Below are 18840 nucleotides of genomic sequence, written 5' to 3'. Positions count from 1 at the left end.
ACGGGGGAGACAAGCGGCAAGGAAAGAGGCTTCTTTCCCCCGTGCTGCCTGCTGTGTTCCCCCCTCCCCCCTGCTACTAAAAAGGATCCTGCCCGATCGTTTGAATCCACAGGGAGAGAGCTGCCAGCACGAGTGAAAGAAGCCTCTTTTCTTGCCGCTTGTCTTTCCCCGTGCTGCCTGCTGAGTTCCCCCCTCCCCCCTGCTACTAAAAAGGATCCTGCCCGATCGCTGAGAGAGCTGCCAGCACGGGGGAGACAAGCGGCAAGGAAAGAGGCTTCTTTCCCCCGTGCTGCCTGCTGTGTTCCCCCCTCCCCCCTGCTACTAAAAAGGATCCTGCCCGATCGCTGAGAGAGCTGCCAGCACGGGGGAGACAAGCGGCAAGGAAAGAGGCTTCTTTCCCCCGTGCTGCCTGCTGTGTTCCCCCCTCCCCCCTGCTACTAAAAAGGATCCTGCCCGATCGTTTGAATCCACAGGGAGAGAGCTGCCAGCACGAGTGAAAGAAGCCTCTTTTCTTGCCGCTTGTCTTTCCCCGTGCTGCCTGCTGAGTTCCCCCCTCCCCCCTGCTACTAAAAAGGATCCTGCCCGATCGCTGAGAGAGCTGCCAGCACGGGGGAGACAAGCGGCAAGGAAAGAGGCTTCTTTCCCCCGTGCTGCCTGCTGTGTTCCCCCCTCCCCCCTGCTACTAAAAAGGATCCTGCCCGATCGCTGAGAGAGCTGCCAGCACGGGGGAGACAAGCGGCAAGGAAAGAGGCTTCTTTCCCCCGTGCTGCCTGCTGTGTTCCCCCCTCCCCCCTGCTACTAAAAAGGATCCTGCCCGATCGTTTGAATCCACAGGGAGAGAGCTGCCAGCACGAGTGAAAGAAGCCTCTTTTCTTGCCGCTTGTCTTTCCCCGTGCTGCCTGCTGTGTTCCCCCCTCCCCCCTGCTACTAAAAAGGATCCTGCCCGATCGCTGAGAGAGCTGCCAGCACGGGGGAGACAAGCGGCAAGGAAAGAGGCTTCTTTCCCCCGTGCTGCCTGCTGTGTTCCCCCCTCCCCCCTGCTACTAAAAAGGATCCTGCCCGATCGTTTGAATCCACAGGGAGAGAGCTGCCAGCACGAGTGAAAGAAGCCTCTTTTCTTGCCGCTTGTCTTTCCCCGTGCTGCCTGCTGAGTTCCCCCCTCCCCCCTGCTACTAAAAAGGATCCTGCCCGATCGCTGAGAGAGCTGCCAGCACGGGGGAGACAAGCGGCAAGGAAAGAGGCTTCTTTCCCCCGTGCTGCCTGCTGTGTTCCCCCCTCCCCCCTGCTACTAAAAAGGATCCTGCCCGATCGCTGAGAGAGCTGCCAGCACGGGGGAGACAAGCGGCAAGGAAAGAGGCTTCTTTCCCCCGTGCTGCCTGCTGTGTTCCCCCCTCCCCCCTGCTAGTAAGGAAAGAAGAAAAGAGGCTTCTTTCATTCAACGTGGCTGCTGTTGCCCTTTTCTCCATTTCAGTGCTAGGGCATGGAGGTTGCCCCACCCACCATCGCCCAGGTCTTCGCTTCTCCCAAACATTTCTTTGCCTACCTGATTTCCAGCTCCATCACGTTTCTTGCCATCGTGTGCAGAGAAACAAAGTTTGTGGGACTAAAAAAAACTTCAATCAATTACAACTTGGGGAGGGGGAAGAGATCTCGCAAAGTTGGAATTGATTGATTGAAAGGAGTTTTTTTTAGTCCCACAAACTTTGTTTTCCTGTCCAAAACGGCAAGAAACACGATGGAAAAATGCTACGGAGGGGAAATTAAATAGGCAAAGAAATGCTTGGGAGAAGCGAGGACCTGGGCGATGGGGGGTGGGGCAGGCTCCATGGAGTGGTGCTGAAATGGAGAAAAGGGCAACAGAGCAGCCACCTTGAGGGAAAAAAGCTGCTTTTTCTTCTTTCCTTGTTGCTTGTCTTTCCCTCATGCAGATTGGTCTCTTCCTCATTTCCCTTTGGATTGCAGGGACCAGGCAGGATCCTCTGTGCTAGCACGGGGGAGGGGGGGGAACAGAGCAGCCACCTTGAGGGGGAAAAGCTGCTTTTTCTTCTTTCCTTGCTGCTTTTCTTTCCCCTGTGCCAGCAGCTCCCTTCCTCATCTGTCTATTGACTGTAGTGCCCAGGATCCTCTTTAATAGAAGGGGAGAATTTAGCAACTGGACTCACACCTGCCATTGTAAAAAGGGCCCAATCTTTACACAGGAGAATGATAAGGGAAGGTTTTTTGACACAGGAGCACACTTGAGCATCCCCCCACCCCAATCTCTGCCCGTTAGTGGCAGAGCAACTTCTCCCCTCACTGGGTGTTAGCCAAGGGGAAGCAGCCAGAGCAGGGAGTGGCGAGGAAGCCTTGTGCAATAATGCACGGTCCACACAGGTGAGCGGGGACATTACGTTATGTGGGTCGGCACTCGAGTTCGTGTGATAGCGCGCATGTATGTGCTTTTGGCACCCGAGGCAAAAAAGGTTCGCCATCACTGTTCTAGCAGGATTCAGAAGAAACAGATTTTATTCCAGTATATGCTAATGGGCAAAATATCCATTGTTTTTTTAGAGTTACAAATATTCTATTTACAAATAAACTAAATAAAAATAATTCTTTATTGGCAGATTATATTGGAAACACAAAAGACAAAAAAAGGCTTTAACTGGGTTGAACTTGTGTTTTAGAGAAGGAGAAATTAAAATAGTAAGAATGAGAAATGCATGCCAATATGTTTAAAACTAAACATAATAGCTGCCAAGCAATAATTAGTATAAATGCAATACACATTTATTTAAAAAAAGAGTAAATCCATTTAATTTATTATTGGAAGCAAAATCAAAACTATAACCATTGTATTTTGAAATGTTAATGAGATAATGGAGTCCTTGTCTCTTTTAATAATGAATCCAGAAATGAGATGATGGCTACTCCAGATCAGTTTAGAGTAATCAATGCCGACAATGGACAGTCTTCAACGTCTTCATTTTAGTCCATTCTCGTTTCCATAGATCTGATTCTGAACAGCCTCTCTCAACCCTTTTCACTGGAAGAACAGGAACAAATGTTGACCTGCTTCAGCTTGGATAGCTTCCTCTCATCAGATGCTAGCGAAAAGGTAATTTACATGAGGATGGGCAGTTGCTGTTTTGGAATTGTAGCAGATTGTTCAAGTCAGAATATTCCAAGAAGGATTGTACAGAATTTCTATTCAGAACAATTTGAGCATATTTGAATGCCTTGTGCATTCATATCTTTCACTAATCCTGCTTCAAGTTTGTGTCCTGTCTATGCTATGAAGCAAAACTGTTTTTTTAATAGAACCCCAATCTAGATTTTATTGAGAAAAGCATATTTATTTCCTCCACTAATTTCCTCCAGTAATTGAAGAAATAAATAATAAAATGAGTGACTGATCTATTATACTCGGTTGCTCACCCAATCTTCTGGGTCAGAGAGGGGACAAATAGTCCTTCACTTGACAACCATAATTGGGACCAAGAAATGCAGTTGTAAAGTGTGATGTGATGTGACTGCTTTACTTAGCACTGGCAATGCTGGCAGTCCTGGTGGCCATCATAATTCCAGGTACTTGGGGAGGAGGGTTGTCATTAAGCAGGAAGTGGAGAGAATCCCAAATAAATACATATCCTCTGATCACATCAATCAAACAGCAGCTCCTGCTGCTGATGAGCTGTAGCTGCCTTGGACCTTCACAAGACAACTGCTGCCCATGCCAGGCCTTCTTTCCAAGGTTGCTTGCTCTGTTCTCCAAATTGTGTGTTCCACTCTTCAAATAGTGCATCTTGTTCTCTCAATGCTTTAGAAAGCCTTCAGAAAGGTCTTCACCAGATCTTTGAGAATGGGCACCCTATTTGGTGAAAGGCAAACACTCAGCTCTTGCAATGCTTTGGAAGGCCTCAGAAAACTTCCAAAGGCTTTCTGAAGCATTACAATGACCGGGAACACAATTTGGAGAATGTTACCTTGGGAAGAAGGCCTGGTGCAGCCAGCAGCTGCTTTGTAAAGAATCAGGCAGGGTATACCTTGTGAATAGCGGGAGGAATGTGGCAAAGGTCAGCTTGGGTGTGGCAGGGTGGAGGTAAGTGAAAGCCATTAGTGCTTTCTGCTGTGATCTTGAGGTAGCTAGCTGAGATTTGTGGCTTGAGGGAGCATTTCTCAGGGGCAGCTGCAGTCCCGTGACTGCAATAAAGGCCTAAAGGATAATAGTAGTTGGCTAGCTGAAGGCCCTGAGCCTCTAGTTCGGTCGCTGCTTTGATGCATCTGCCAAGGAGTGTTGCTGTGCAAGGTGATCAAGAGGATAGACGGGCAAGAGATAAGCAGGAGGGGGAAGTCGAAGGTCCCCTATGGTTATAAGTGTGGGCAGACTGCCAAGAATCACATGGCCATGGGATACTGCAATAACCATAACTTCGGGGAACAGTCATAAGTCCATTTTTTTTAGTAGTGTTGTAACTTCAAATGAGCACTGAATGAATAATCATAAACTTCAGCATTTCTTTCCAGTCTCTTTCCCATTCGCTGCAGATCATTCCTAGGGCTTTGTGCTTTTCTGGAAAACTACAAACTCTGCTCACTGCAATTGAATTGCATCAGTTTATGTTCTTGGACTGGGCACAGGGAGATCAGGTTCAAACTCTCACTCAACTGTGGAATCAACTAGATTGATTTTGGCCAGTTACTCACTCTCAGCCAAAATGTGAAAATGTGCCATAATCGGTGGAATCTAAATATAGCTAAATGTAATAAAGGTATCCTATAATAAAAGGGTATAGATATTCCTAGGGAATGTTCACATTTTTCTTTCATATCACATCATCTCTGAATTTTTGAACTTCTTACCCCAGAATCTTACAAACAAGCTGAGCTATTCTCTGTATCTCCACCTTCTCCTTTGTCTATGCAAAAATTGGCTGGTGCATCTTTCCCATTTAGAATGTTTCAGTAGTGAGGCATGGCACTTGGAAAATGATCAACTTTTATGAATGGTTGGTTAGCCATTCCATTCCATTCCAAAACACATGCATATGCATAATGAACACACATACATACTGAAACAAAATTGTCTTCTTCTCTCTGTTTGTTTCTATGTCTCTCACAGTTTTTCTTTAGCAACATTAGCATGCAAAATACATTTCTTACTTCTCATGCTTGAAAGTATTCACATTTACTTTTTTCTCCATATACCAGGTGTCAAATACAAGCCCATTTATAGATTTACATTGTCTAGCATTTCTTGAGTGTGTGTGTGTGTGTTTGGAGCTACAGCAAGGGAGGGGGGAATACGGAAAGGAATGCAAAAAGGAATGTAACAAAAAGATACATCCGGCATCCAAGCCCCCCCAAAAATGCAGTTGCTCCTCCTTTTTGATTCTTTAGGGTTCATTGAAAATGTCCCACAGTCTGAAGGACACCATGAGTTCAGGTGTACATTCCTGGAACAGTCAAGCAGATGGCCAGAGCAACAGCTGGAACAGCTGGCTGAATCGCAGCAGGAATACAGATATGCCCACTTATGTTAATGGTAAGACATGGTTATAGGATGATAGCCACAAATTATTTTTTGATGGTGTTTGTCAGATATGATTTTTTTAAAAATCAAAATTAGTTACTACTGTATTTTTTGGAGTATAAGACGCACATTTTCCCCCACAAAAAGAGGGTGAAAATCTGGGTGCGTTTTATAGACTAAATACAGCATTTTTGGCCTCCTGAAACCCCGCCCCCTTTGCAAAAGGGGACATGCAGAGGGTTTGGGAGGCTTGCAAAGTACTCCTGGGAGCTGGGGAGGGTAAAATTGAGCAAAAAACGGGCCATTTTTCCTCATTTTTGCCCCCACCCCCACCCCCAGGAGCACTCTACAAGCCTCCCAAAGCTCTGCATGCCCTTTTTGTGTGTGTGTGGAAAAAAAATGCCCCGTTTTTTGTTTGTTTTTGCCTCACCCCCACCACCCAGGAGCACTGTACAAGCCTCCCAAAGCTCTGCATGCTCCCTCTTTTTTTTTCTTTCAAAAAACAACCCGGTTTTTGCTCGTTTTGCCCCCCAGCCCCCAGGAGCACTCTAAAGTCTCCTAAAGCTCTGCGTGCCCCCCCCCTTTTTTTTTTTTTTTTGCAAAAAACGAGACGTGCAGAGGGTTTGGAAGGCCTGCAGAGTGCAGAAACTTTTTCTAAAAAATTTACCTCTTAATACAATAAAGGAATCATAGTGCGTCTTATACTCCGGGGTGTCTTATTGTCTGAAAAATGCGATACTTGAATTATAGACATGAGCTAGAACAACAGGATAGCAGCCTGGAAGATAATTATTATTTCCCATTATTTACTAAATTTTTCTAGTAACAATCTAACCTACGTTTCTGGAAAATGTTTATTTGAAGACTGGCTGTTTGGAAAGCAACCCAAGTGTGCCATGAGCTTTGAAAGATTAATCTGGTTAAGTGTATGCTACATTACACTCTGTGCACAATTATTAGGCAGGCTGTATTTGAGAGGATAAATTTCATTGTTGAACAACTACAGTGCTCTCCAAAATCAAAAAATCAAAGTCATTCCAAAATATTAGTAAACCTCAAATCTGAACATTAAAAAAAAGTAAAAGTGAGGTTTTGGCTTTCTTAGGAGAATATCTATGTGGGCACAATTATTGGGCAACTATTAGTGTGCAGAATTATTATGCAATTAAATGAAAAATAAAAATTTGCCCATCTCACTTATTTATTTTCGTCTGTTAAAGTGAGAATAATAAACAAAACAATTCAAAAAGTACAAATAAACATTTCTGACAGTTCACACACAAAAACCAGTGACCAACATAGCCACCCTTCTTTTCAGTAACAGCCATAAGCCTTCCATTCATGGAGTCTGTCAGTTTCTTGATGTGTTGACGATCAGTTTTTTGTGCAGCAGCAACCACAGCCAACTAGACACTGTTCAGAGAGGTGTACTATTTTCTTTCACCGTAAATCTCTTGTTTAAGAAGGGCCCACAAGTTCTCAGTAGGGTGAGGAAGGCATCATGTCATTATTCTTTCATCTTTAAGGGCTTCACTGGCTAATCACACAATGGAGTACTTCGATGTATGCGATGGAACATTGTCCTGCATAACAATCGTGGTCTTCTTGAAAGATGCAGACTTTTTCCTGTACCACTGCTTGAAGAAAGTGTCTTCTAAAAACTGGCAGTAGGTTTGGGAGCTGATTTTTAGTCCATCTTCTACCCGAAAAAGTCCAGCTAGCTCATATTTCATAATACCAATCCATACCAGTACCCCACTTCCACCTTGCTGGCATCTGAGTCAAAGTGGAGCTTTGTCCGCATTACTGATCCAGCCATGGGCCCATCCAGCTGTCTGTTGATGGCTCTCATCTCACTCTCATCTCATCAGTCTATAAAACCTTTGAAAACTCTGTCTTCAGATAGTTTTTGGCCCAGTTTTGCCATTTCAACTTATGTGTCTTGTTCAGTGCTAGTCAGATTCCAGCCTTCCTTACCTTGGCCATGTCTCTGAGCACTGAACATCTTGTACTTGAGATAGGTTGCAGTTCTGGAATATGACAGCAGTGGATGATAATGGGTTCCTGGTAGCTTCACGTTTGATTCTTCTCAAATCTTAGGCAGTTAATATAAATCTTTTTCTCAACACGTTTCTTGCGACTCTGTTGACTGCAACAAAACGTTTGATAGTTCTGTGATCACACTCCAATATCTTAGCAATTTCAAGAGTGCTGCATCCCTCTGAAAGACTTTTTACAATTTTTGACTTTTCAGAGTCAGTTAAATTTCTCTTGGCCTATTTTGCCTGAGGAAAAGAAGCTGCCTAATAATTATGCACACTTTGATATAAGGTGTTGATCTCCTTAGGCCACACCCTCCCACATTACTCAAATACACATCATCTAATAAGCTTCTGTCCACTAAGTATTCTAATTTATACACCTTGGAGGTGGAAAATACGCATAAAAGTAATGATATGGTCAAAATACTCACTTGCCTAATAATTGTGCACACACTGTATTTTCAAAATGATTGTGAAATCTGTATGTTCAGCTGAATTTTTAAAATGGCAAAAATAAAAGTTAATGAAATGAGATGCTCAAAATATATGTGTGGCTTTTGGACTCCTTTAGATCCTGATGCTTTCATTCGGATTCTTACACTGACCGGGGTTTGGACCAGGTGATCCAACCCCTCATCTGCATGAAGCCCTGGACAGCTAGTAATGCAGCCCCACAACGTAATAAAAAATAAAGGAAGTTTGTTATTTATATACATTAAATATATTATATATTTAATGTGTGACCTAAAAATTCCTCTTCAGTAAGTACATCTCAGAAAAGCCAAAAGGTTGGAGAACTATAATCTAAATCCATATTTCTCAATCTTACCAACTTTAAACATGTTTGGAGTTCAAGTTTCCCAGCCATCATGCTGTGATTTGAAATCCACATATCTTAAAGCCACACCAGTGTTGGAAATACTGGCCTAATCAATTTTTACACTAGTATTCTCTGGGTTGAGGAATGTCTTATGTTTGATAGGCAGTTTAGTCCAAGGATGATGGGTAGAAGAAAAATTGAGAGCTATTAATCTCTACAGAATAAGGCTCTTTGGAATAAAATTAGAACAAAAAGTTCTTTTCTCTCTTCTTTTTTATTTTCTACCAGGGGTTAAAATTGAGATCTGCTTGCTTAGTGGGGAAAGCCTCCACATCAGAGAATTCCATGGAACTAAGGTGGGAGATGTTGCCACTGGAATCAGCAGCCAGGTAGATATTGCACAGAAGAGCCGGTCTTTTTTTGGCTATGTATTAAAATAGAGTTTTCGGTGAAGGAAATATAAATTTTGCAAGGTAACTTTTTTATAGCAGGGGAGGCAGAGTAATAATTTTTATCTCTTAGATATTATTGAAGTGGGTGCAACTACAGTTTCCAGTCCAATCTGAGGATTTGGGATGCCATAGCCCTCCCCCCCAATTGGGGAAATTAGCCTAGTTTGGGGAGGGGCTGGATGCCTCTGAAATATTTAAAATGCTACTTTATTAATATTTTTACCATTTACTACTATTATTTAAACATAGTACATGATTTATTCCATCCTTACATTCATCCTGGGCCAAGATTTGTAATTGCCAGAGGTGTGCCATGGGTCACTAAACACGGATCTGGTGGGTTCACAGAGTGATTTGGCAGATTTATACAGGCATTAATTAGGATTGCCAGTAATATGTACCTATGTAGAGTGGATTTTGTTTACCTGCTTTTTATTTTATTTTTTTGTTTTCTTAGATACCAGCCCCTGCATTCAGCTTCTTCTCAAAAGAAGGCGATCCTGTTCATTGTGATATGGCTGTCCCTGATTCAGGCATTGAACTTCAGTGCACTTTGGCTCCTGATTGTAGTTCTGGCTGGAAGTGGAGGGTCAAACATGGTCTGTTAGAGAAGCGGCTGTAAGGTCTTTTTCCTCCTCACTTCTTATATTGAAGCAAATGTGACTTTGCAGAAAAGTCAATGTAGGAATTCGTTAGTGACAGCTGGCTGCCAAAGTAGATTAGAGGTTCCTTGTCTGCTTCTTTGCCACATCTAGTGCCTACAGATGGTGTTGTGGGATGAACATCTATGCAGAATTGAATGGACTGCATTTAACAAAATCAACCTCAGAAGCTTGGAAACATAAGTTGCTGTGGTTTAGGCAGATAAATCTTCCTTAATCTCACTATCGAGTACTATCTCAATAGTGCTTGGGGTGGGGTGGTCATCTTTTAACCTGCCTTTTTCAGTTTGAGCACTGAATATTGCTTTTGAATTCTTTGGAGGAATACATGACCACCAATATAACAGGCAGTGCGTAATGAGTGCATAACCAGTATCTCTGCAGAAGCAGTAACTTCATCATTCATACAGAAACTCTTTTACTATATGTTATTTCATTTTCTTCCTGCACAATTTACAGCAGGCATGTTCAACATGCGGCCGATGGCTAGCTGGTACTGTGGCCTCACAAGATTATAATAAATAAATATATAAATAAAGGAAGTTTGTTATTTAGATACATTAACTGTACTATATATTTTACTTGCGGTCCAAGACAATTCTTTTCCATTCTGTGTGGCCCAGGAAAGCAAAAAGTTTGCACACACCTGTTTTACAGAGTTAAGAGTTAAGATTAAATTCTTATCAAGGAAACTTTTAGCTACAATATAATACAAATAGTTTTTTTTAATATTAAACAGATCATACTTTTCAAGAGAGCATTAATTTTTACTTTTTATAATTCTAAATCAGAGAGAATCGCATCAATATATTATTGTTTATGATATAGAAGTAAGCCCTTTTGAATGCACCAAGACTTCAATGCTCATTAGATTCCACCTATGCCAAGGATAATTTGATGCAAAAATCTAAACTTGAGATAGTTTAGGCAAATCCTTATAGTCTTATTTTTAATTTACCATATTGATTTTATTAATTTTGATAGGTTTTGTGTGAAGAACTCTGGTCGTGTAAATGAATATCATTGGACTAGGATGTAAGAGGAATAAAATATATGGTATATAGCAGGGGTATCAAACTCCAGGCCCAGGTGCCAAATCCGGCCCGCGGGTGCTTAGATCTGGCCCACAGCAAAGGACCAGCCCACAGTGCCTCTGCAGGCAAAACCTGAGTTTAGGAGGGCTGTGTGTGGCCCTCCCAAGCTCTGTTTTCACTGGTAGAGGGTTGCAAAAGGCTGTCTCAGCCGAAAATGGAGTTTAGGAACCAATTTTTGCTGACAGAATGTTCGGGCCTCCACAGGCGCCCCCAATAAGAGTGATATTGAGCTGACCATGCCCTCCCCAGCCCTCTGACGTCAAACACAACCCTGATGTGGCCCTCAATGAAACTGAGTTTGACACCCCTGGTATATAGTCATCCTTTTTTCTTGATAGGTGCAAAGATATCTCATTCACAAAACCTCATCTGGCATGTTCGGAGCTACATCTGGAATGTATTCACTCATAATTGTTTTTGGTTGAACTTTGAAATGGTACAGAAAAGATAAATCCAATTTACAAAATTGGAGCGGGAGAGGGGGAAGGATTTTAAAACATGTCTGATCGTTATTCCTCTCTCTCAAAAAAAGTAACATTTGTGTTTGAGGGCAATAGACCAGCCTGAATTTAGTTGTCTAAATTCCAATTAAATTTTCAAGATTTTCTACTTCCTCTCCCAGACATGTCTATTTCTTTACCAAGGTAACCAGCCATTCTGGAGGGCATCATATTTTCAATCCATCTTTTCAAATGTAATTTTTAGGCAGCTGGGGTGAATGTGTAAATTACAAAAAAATGTCCATAGAACAACTCTAAAATCTATAATATTTTTCCTTCTAAAAGTCTCATTTCACATCAGAGTTAAATGTCTTCATTTCTAACTTCACTATTGGATAATAAAATTTGTCTGTTGCTGGCTTCTAAATCTATTGCAATTCTAAGCAAGTAGATTATTTTCTAGAAGCTAGAAATTGTGCCTTAATAATCGGTTGTTTCTTAATTGGCAAGAGGCTTTTGTAGTCTGGTCTATTAGAAGTTGTACTGCTGCATTTGAAATCTTGCTTGAATATCCTGCTAATTTGATCATAGTTGTGCTCTAAAAGGCAATATCTTTCCAGGTGGTACAATAGAATGCTGAAATAGGCCACTGAGTGTTTATGATTGTATGTAATTTCAATTGTCTGAAGTTCATGTTTTGGTCCCTATTTAATTATGCGCAAAATTAAATGCTATTCAGAATTGGAATCATTGCTCCCACAATTCAGTAACCTAATGAACTTATGGAGTTTTGTGACTTACAAAATTGCCACAAGTATTGGGAGACACTGTGGTTAAAATATCTCCTCGGGACCATGATGTTTGTTGAAAGGAGCAAGCAGCCTCTTATTTTGCTATTGAAAACTAAAATGTATAAGTACTGTTGTTTGGGACTGCAATCTGTAAAATCATTTTGTATTGTATTCTCTTAGTAACTGGTACAGTTCATGTAAAAGAAAGAGGGTTTTTTTTTAAAAAAAAATGCAACACTTTATTATAAAGAATAAGAATTAGCATAAGAAACATATTTGACATTACTTCATTGTTGGTGCAAGCGGCAGGAAAGCACTGCTCTTGGGAACTTCCAAGGCATCTTGCGCTATTGTTCCTTCAGGGACCTGGGTGCTTTTATCCAATCTGAACCAACTGATTTGGAGAAATGCCGTGGAATCATCACTTAACAAATCTGACTTTCTTTTCGGTTTGGCTGCAGGAGGCTCAAATAAAGCATTTTCTTAGGGTCACCTGGGTAGGTTTCTCAACAATATATTTGTCTTAGCAATGATGTTGGAGCATTTTTGTGACTGAGCCAGGTTCCGAGTCAGGGCCTCCTTGAGAGCCAAGGACTTGGTTGAGTTCTCTAAGCTCCTTTGACAGCTGAGCTAGCTGGAGGTGCATGCTGAGTAGTGTAGTTGTCTGAAAACAGAAGAGCCTCCAGTTTTATTGCGGATGTTGCACTGACTTTCTCCAGCATCTCTGGCTGCTCCATTTTTCTCCAGAAGTGAGTTTCTCCCATCAGAGAGAGATTTTCCACAGGCTCACCCCAAAGCCTCCAGGCACGGCTCCAAAAGGATCCTGAAAGGGAAACCACAGCGGATCTGTCCCTCGCTCGCCTGGCATCAGTGAAAGATTTTAGTTGTTCTAATATATCTGGATAGATGAATGAACTCTATTTTTCACTGTCATACCTAGTTTCAAGTTGGAATTCAAAGAATGGTTTAAAAAAATTATAGAGGAGAAACTGGCTGCAGAGCCAATCACAGCTATTCCTAACTGTAGATAATAATTTTTAAAAAAAAAAACAAATTGCCCTCTATAGATTGTACAACTTGAGCTTATCCGTTCTGTTTGTGGAAAGGAAACGTCTCCTAGTTACCAATGAAATTCTCTTTAAGTGTTCTTAAAAACATCATCAGTGGAAATCTTGACTCTTTCAAGATCTTTTCTTAATTTGAAAGAATTGCTGACTTATCCAATCTAAAGAAAAAAAAATGTAGCAATATGATGTATCTAAATGCAATAGGGGAGTAAACTACCATCACAGTTAGAAAAATCTGAAAGTTTATCGTGATATTAAGGTATCTGTAGCTGTAATCCAGCTGTCAGTTCTTAAAACGTCAATCTACTTACAGCATATTGATTCCTGCGAATGAAGTAGCAGACCCTAAATCAAGAAATAGGGATCTAATATACAGAAAAGCACAATATTTTTTCTTCATTCATTTATTTCATGTATATTTTCTCTATTTGTTTTGTTTTTGGGTATAAAGAAGTTATTTTGTCAGATTTGCATTGTGATGACATAATGATAGTGTGCTCATAGATCATATTATGTCTCCATGTGTATGCTTTTTTTTTTACTGTGATATATAAATCAACTCTGTAGCATCAAGTCAAGCCACAATGGCATATTGAACAAATGATGAAAATCATTTGGTCATAGTGTTTAGGAGCACTATATGAACCAAGCCATTTTTTTTTAACTCTAGAGAATTTATGCTAAAATATTAACTTTCTGTGTGAGCTTTCTGTGTGGAGAATTTATTAACTTCCTTGCTTCCAGTGTTTAAACTATTGAATAACTAATTTGCTTGCAAAAATGAGCTTAGAAGTTTGTCTTATTTTTTTCAATGTTAAAATTATATTGGTTTTGAAAAAGCCGAGAGATGGAACACTAGAAAGCCTCAGTCTTACAGCCTGTTATCTTAGATACTTTTTCCTCTAGTTCAGCTTCAGAAATGCCAAAAAGCTTTTTAAAACGAATAGAATGAAAGAATTGTTTGAAACAGCTCTTTAGATTGGAGTTGCTTTTGCCAAAAGTAACCAGAGTGGCCTAAAGATCCTTCCAAACTGTGTTCTTAATACTTCAATTAAAAGTGTTCATTTTGTTGTTTTCAATTTAAAAAATATTTTTAATGGAAGGGGAAACTAAGAACACAGAAATATATTTTAAATGAAAATCACTGATTATGTTCATGTGACACACTGAACCACAAACTTGCCAGCGATATTTAGTCTAGTGTGTTCTGAAGACCTGTGCTGTGTTAGTTTATGGTTCAGTGTACTGTTTCAATCCAGAAAAGTAAATTTTATTAATTGTGGATCATCATGTTATACAAGCACAATATATATTGTCTGTGATTCTATGAAAATTAAGAATGTCTGATGTTATTTTTAACTGCCAATGAATTTGTAACCCTAATGAAAATTAAATGTACCTTTTTTCAATCAAGGAAATTAAATCACAGTGCCTTTAGCTCATATTTTGGTAGTGTCTTTATTTAGCTAGATGTTTTTCTACTGTTTCTCTTTTCTTTAGAACTTTGGCTAAGGATGGGTGAATATCTAAAAATGCTGTGGTTACTCAGTAATGACCAAGTGCAGTTTATGAATTTGCAACAGGTATATACAACCTCTGTGATTTTGGAGCAGATGTGGCGGTCTCATCACATACTAAAGCCAGCATACTGTCTCCCACAGTGATTTCTGTGGGAAGACCATAAACTAACTCATGCTAATGTTCTGGGTTGTCTGCTGTCCTTTATAGTAGGGATTACTTCATAAAGAAATTAATGCCCAACATTGATATGTTTGTCTTTTGAAGAAATATTTCATTTTCCACATCTTAAATTGTAATTCATACCACTTAACAATTGATTTGTAATTTGGGAATAAACATTTGAGAATAAAATTCTTGCCAATTATGGGGAAAGCTGGGGAAGAGCCATTATCAGGAGGGCTGCTACAAGATTTGGCGTTGTGAATGAGTTTTGACAAGTACTCTTTGACAAGTACAACGCTAGAAAGATCCCATGTGCAACTTAAAATCTCAACTCATAAAGTCCTGGCATTACTTCACACACACACACCCATGTTGCATTTTATCCAATTCGAGGTCTATTTTGTTGTCTGGATCCAAAACAATGATCATTGAAGCTTAGTAACTTCGCCTTGTCATAAAGTGCAAGGCTGAATTTTGTAAAACCAAAATAGTCACCCTTTTGGATCTAGATAACATTGCAGGTTTCAATCTTTGATTCAAATCATACAACAGGAAGAGCTTTAAACTATTGTGGGAATGACTGGTCTTCAATAAAGTTCCAAGTTCATCCATGGACACCTGAATACTTACTAAGGATATACTTAAGGGGTATCTTTAGGTCAGCCATTTGTTGTCAGCACAGCCCAGGGTGGCTGTTGGGATAAAATGGAGCCCCCATGGGTTTACAAATCAAATAAAATGGTGGGATATTCATGTACAATTAAAGCATTTTGGCTTAGCGTGGTAGAAGCCTGATCTGAAAAGTTAAAGTACTGTACAGATTTTAATCACAATAGTAGAGTCGGAGACTAGAGTCTACTAGTTATATAAGCAAAACTGTAGTATCAGCAAAGGTTAGTCTCTCAAACATTTGATTTCTGAAAATGATCAATTTATCTGTGCAACGTGTAGTACTCAGAGTGAAATCGTTCTGAATCTATCATGGATTAACAACAGATATGCTTGCGTTACAAAAATGTTTCTAGTTCCTTGGCTGAACTGGGGCTGTTGAAAACACATTCTGAAAGGCAAACTACATCTGCTGAGAAAAAGCGCATGGATATAGCCACCTGCATTTGAACTAAGTTGCAACATCTTTTATATGTCACCTAAACTGATGGTTTTATTCTTTTTGGAAGGCAGGAGGAGAAATAGCCTGTGAAGTCTAGGTGACAATGAATAAGGCGGCAGTTTTTGCTGTTAGTGGTAAAATAGGAACTTGGTATACTATTCACTAGGATAATTTTTCTCAACCATATCATCTGGAGGCATGAAGCTTGAGAAGACTATGAAGAGTCATTATTTAAAAACCAGACAAAGATGATTTTGTAGGGCAAGTTAAGTTTTACCAAGTTGTGTAGTCTCTAAACACTTTGGCTTATCCTACATCTTGAACAGAGTTCTGAGCTGCCATGTGTTTATGATCATAGGATGAATATGTAGACATTTTGATATTGCAAATTGTATTGGTTCCTCTTTGACATATTTTTTTGCAAACTTTTTTGAATATTTCCTGTCTTAAGAATCCAGCCCAGTGTACTTCCCAAACAGTAAGAACATAATTTTCATTGTTACAATACATGTATTATATTCTCTCATTTGTTAACTTGCTTTGGATTAAATGCAATTCACACACCATATATAAAAATAATGTATACAAAGTAACAAGTCATGTAGAGCGTTGTGGCTCATCTACAGAATTCAAGGCATTTTAAGAAAATTAAGTTCCACATTCAGTTGTTTTACTAACCCTCCCTCCCCACACCTTTCCCCTTGCTCCCGGACATGGCATAAAGAATTGTGCTATTCTGAGCATTTGCTGCAATAATTTTAGTTTTTCTTAAATTATGGGGAAAGCAATGGTAGCCTAAAACTGGGCTTCTAAGCATATCTAGTCAACAGCAAGTTTGGGATGGACAGTAGGGACCTGGCCATAGTATTGCTAAAGGCAGTTGAGGATTTTGTTTCATCCAAGTTGAGGCTGAACAAATTTGTCCATGCATATCTAATCTCTCCTGAAATAGGTAGTTATTGCTGTGAAGCTTGCATGCTGGAGTGTGAGAGGGAAAGCAAAAGTGCAACTCTGCATAAGTGTCCCTGCAGGCATAAAGTGCTCCAGATGGAGCCAGATTATACAAAATGATGGTATTGTAACCCATGCCTCCTGCATACCCACCCACCCAAAAAGAGGGGCACGAACACATTGCTCTTCCCCTCTACATATTTTAGGAGATATAATAATTGTTCTCCCTCAGCAAATGAAAGAAAAGCTAGGATCCATAAAAATCTGGCTTGATTTGGGAGAGGGAGTAAGATGTATTGTTTCCTGTGCAGTGGAACTACAAAAAAGAAGAAAGAAAGAAAGAAAGAAAGAAAGAAAGAAAGAAAGAAAGAAAGAAAGAGAAAGAAAGAAAGAAAGAAAGAAAGAAAGAAAGAAAGAAAGAAAGAAAGAAAGAAAGAAAAGGAGAAAAAAAGGGGGGGAAAGCATTTTTCACAAGTTAACCCTATTCTCCAAGCTTTCAGCAAGTAGGGAAACATGCATTTGGATTAGGATGTGGCATCCTTCAGGTGAACTAACAGTTTGTAAATCTCAGTATAGAATTATAATTATGCATTGCAATGATGAAATCTTTATTAAAGATCTCCTGAGTTATCTAATTACTGTCACCTCCACTCTATATTTTTCTGTCTCTTGTAAAGCTCTTAAAGAATATACATCTAAAGATTGGAGGTGGGGAGATAATGTATTATATATAATACATAATATATACTGCCAGCAACCCGGAAGAAAAAATTGTTCAGTCCACAGAAGAATGACACCATGTGGCAAGGAAAAGAACAGCAATTCCCATAACCAGTGTGATTGTCACCAATAATGAGTAGTTTTTGAAAGTGCCAAACTTTTGTTAAATCCTGAGATGCTGTTCAACTGATCAGATTAACTCCCTAGACTGATTGTTGTGATAGAAAAGGATGCTGAATTCATTAAATATTCAAGAAGAATATATAATCATGGGAAACTATTTGCTAGAGAGGGAGAAGAGCAACATTGTTTTCAATGGGTTTCTAATTACATTGGATGCAACTGTGATCATGCAGTTACAGTTGACATGTAGTTGAATGTGAAATATAGATCACAATAAGGGGCAGACCTGGACTGTATGGAAATGTATAAAGAGGACAAAAAATTATTCATAATTCTAAGGAAGCAACAGGATTATGTGCCCCGAACCAATCATGAAATTTTGCAAAAGAAAAGGCTACAGGCCACTAAAGCCAAATCATTCTATATCAGAAAGCTGAAATGCTGAATATGATTTTGATTCTAAAGTGATGAAATTAATGCAGCACCTTTGCAAAAAAAATAATAATGCTGGGACAGGATGCTATTGTATACAGGGTGTTTGCTCCACTTAGAAACAGCTTGGATTTATTAATTAATTAGCCCTGTTTTGCTCTGTTATAATGGCTTAAATGATCCCGAGGTTATACTTTCCCAGGAAGTAATCATCCTACGAGTACATCAGTACTTAGACTAACATAATTTTTTGTGACACTTGAAAGAAAACAGACAATCCTCTCCCACCTTGTCTCTAGGATAGAAGCGGAATTGAAAAACTAAAATAGAATGAATGCCCTAGATAAGGAAACCAGAATAGGTTGGTTAGAAAAGAAAGCAGGGAGAAAGGATCTGGATCAAATTGCTTTCTTCTTCTTTAGAGGCAGCAGCCGCCACAATAAATCAGTGGAGGTGGAAGATGTTTCTTATTGATTTGGTGGGGGAGGTTTGTAGCACCATTGGCTGTCCCTGTTATTAGAGACTTGAGCCTCCCCATCCTGCCCACTGCTGCCATGATAGGTCAGTCAAATGTGGCCAAGATGATAGCTGCTTATTAGATGAAGAAATATTGTTGATCCAGCGGGCAACATAGCCAGCAGGATTTACATGTGCAAAGGTTATAATTAAGTGTGTATGTGGGGAGGGGAGAGGACAGTCATCCTGGCCTGAGTCCCTTTATTCCTTGGAGGGAAAAGTCTTTGGTCCAGGCCTCTTGGTCGGAGTCCTTGTTTCACCCAGCAAACCAAGGCTTATTTAGCTTGTTCTCATTCAAATCTGTCACAGTGAGATCTCGGAGGTCGCCTGGAGAATCTGCCCAGTGGTTCGTTTTTTGCCACTGTGCCGACCAGTGTCCCCCCGCCGGTATGGCTGGATACGTAGACCTGCCACAAAATAAAAC

At 40.3% G+C, this 18840-nt stretch overlaps 2 protein-coding genes across 4 annotated transcripts in view; one reads left to right on the top strand and one right to left on the bottom strand.

Moving 5' to 3' along the window:
* The window catches only part of MAP3K14 (mitogen-activated protein kinase kinase kinase 14), a 34192-nt gene extending 22286 nt beyond the window's left edge, over positions 1-11906 (top strand). The window contains exons 12-15 of the mRNA XM_081933331.1: positions 2991-3097; positions 5380-5524; positions 8663-8763; positions 9284-11906. Coding sequence (XP_081789457.1) covers positions 2991-3097; positions 5380-5524; positions 8663-8763; positions 9284-9448 — 518 coding nt within the window. The 3' untranslated portion in view covers positions 9449-11906. The remainder of the gene's footprint in view (positions 1-2990; positions 3098-5379; positions 5525-8662; positions 8764-9283) is intronic.
* Positions 11907-12040: 134 nt separating this feature from the next.
* Positions 12041-18840, bottom strand: part of FMNL1 (formin like 1) — a 104013-nt gene continuing 97213 nt past the window's right edge. For 2 of the 3 annotated variants that reach the window (XM_081933328.1, XM_081933330.1), the window contains one exon: positions 12041-18823. In XM_081933328.1, the coding sequence (XP_081789454.1) occupies positions 18720-18823 (104 nt within the window). In that variant the 3' untranslated portion in view covers positions 12041-18719. The remainder of the gene's footprint in view (positions 18824-18840) is intronic. The other variant, XM_081933329.1, reaches the window with a different exon arrangement.

Source organism: Natrix helvetica, assembly GCF_964273705.1.
Source record: "Natrix helvetica genome assembly, chromosome: Z".
Classification (NCBI taxonomy): domain Eukaryota; kingdom Metazoa; phylum Chordata; class Lepidosauria; order Squamata; family Natricidae; genus Natrix; species Natrix helvetica.
Note: the sequence above shows the minus strand (reverse complement) of the source record. Positions and strands in the feature narration are given on the sequence as shown.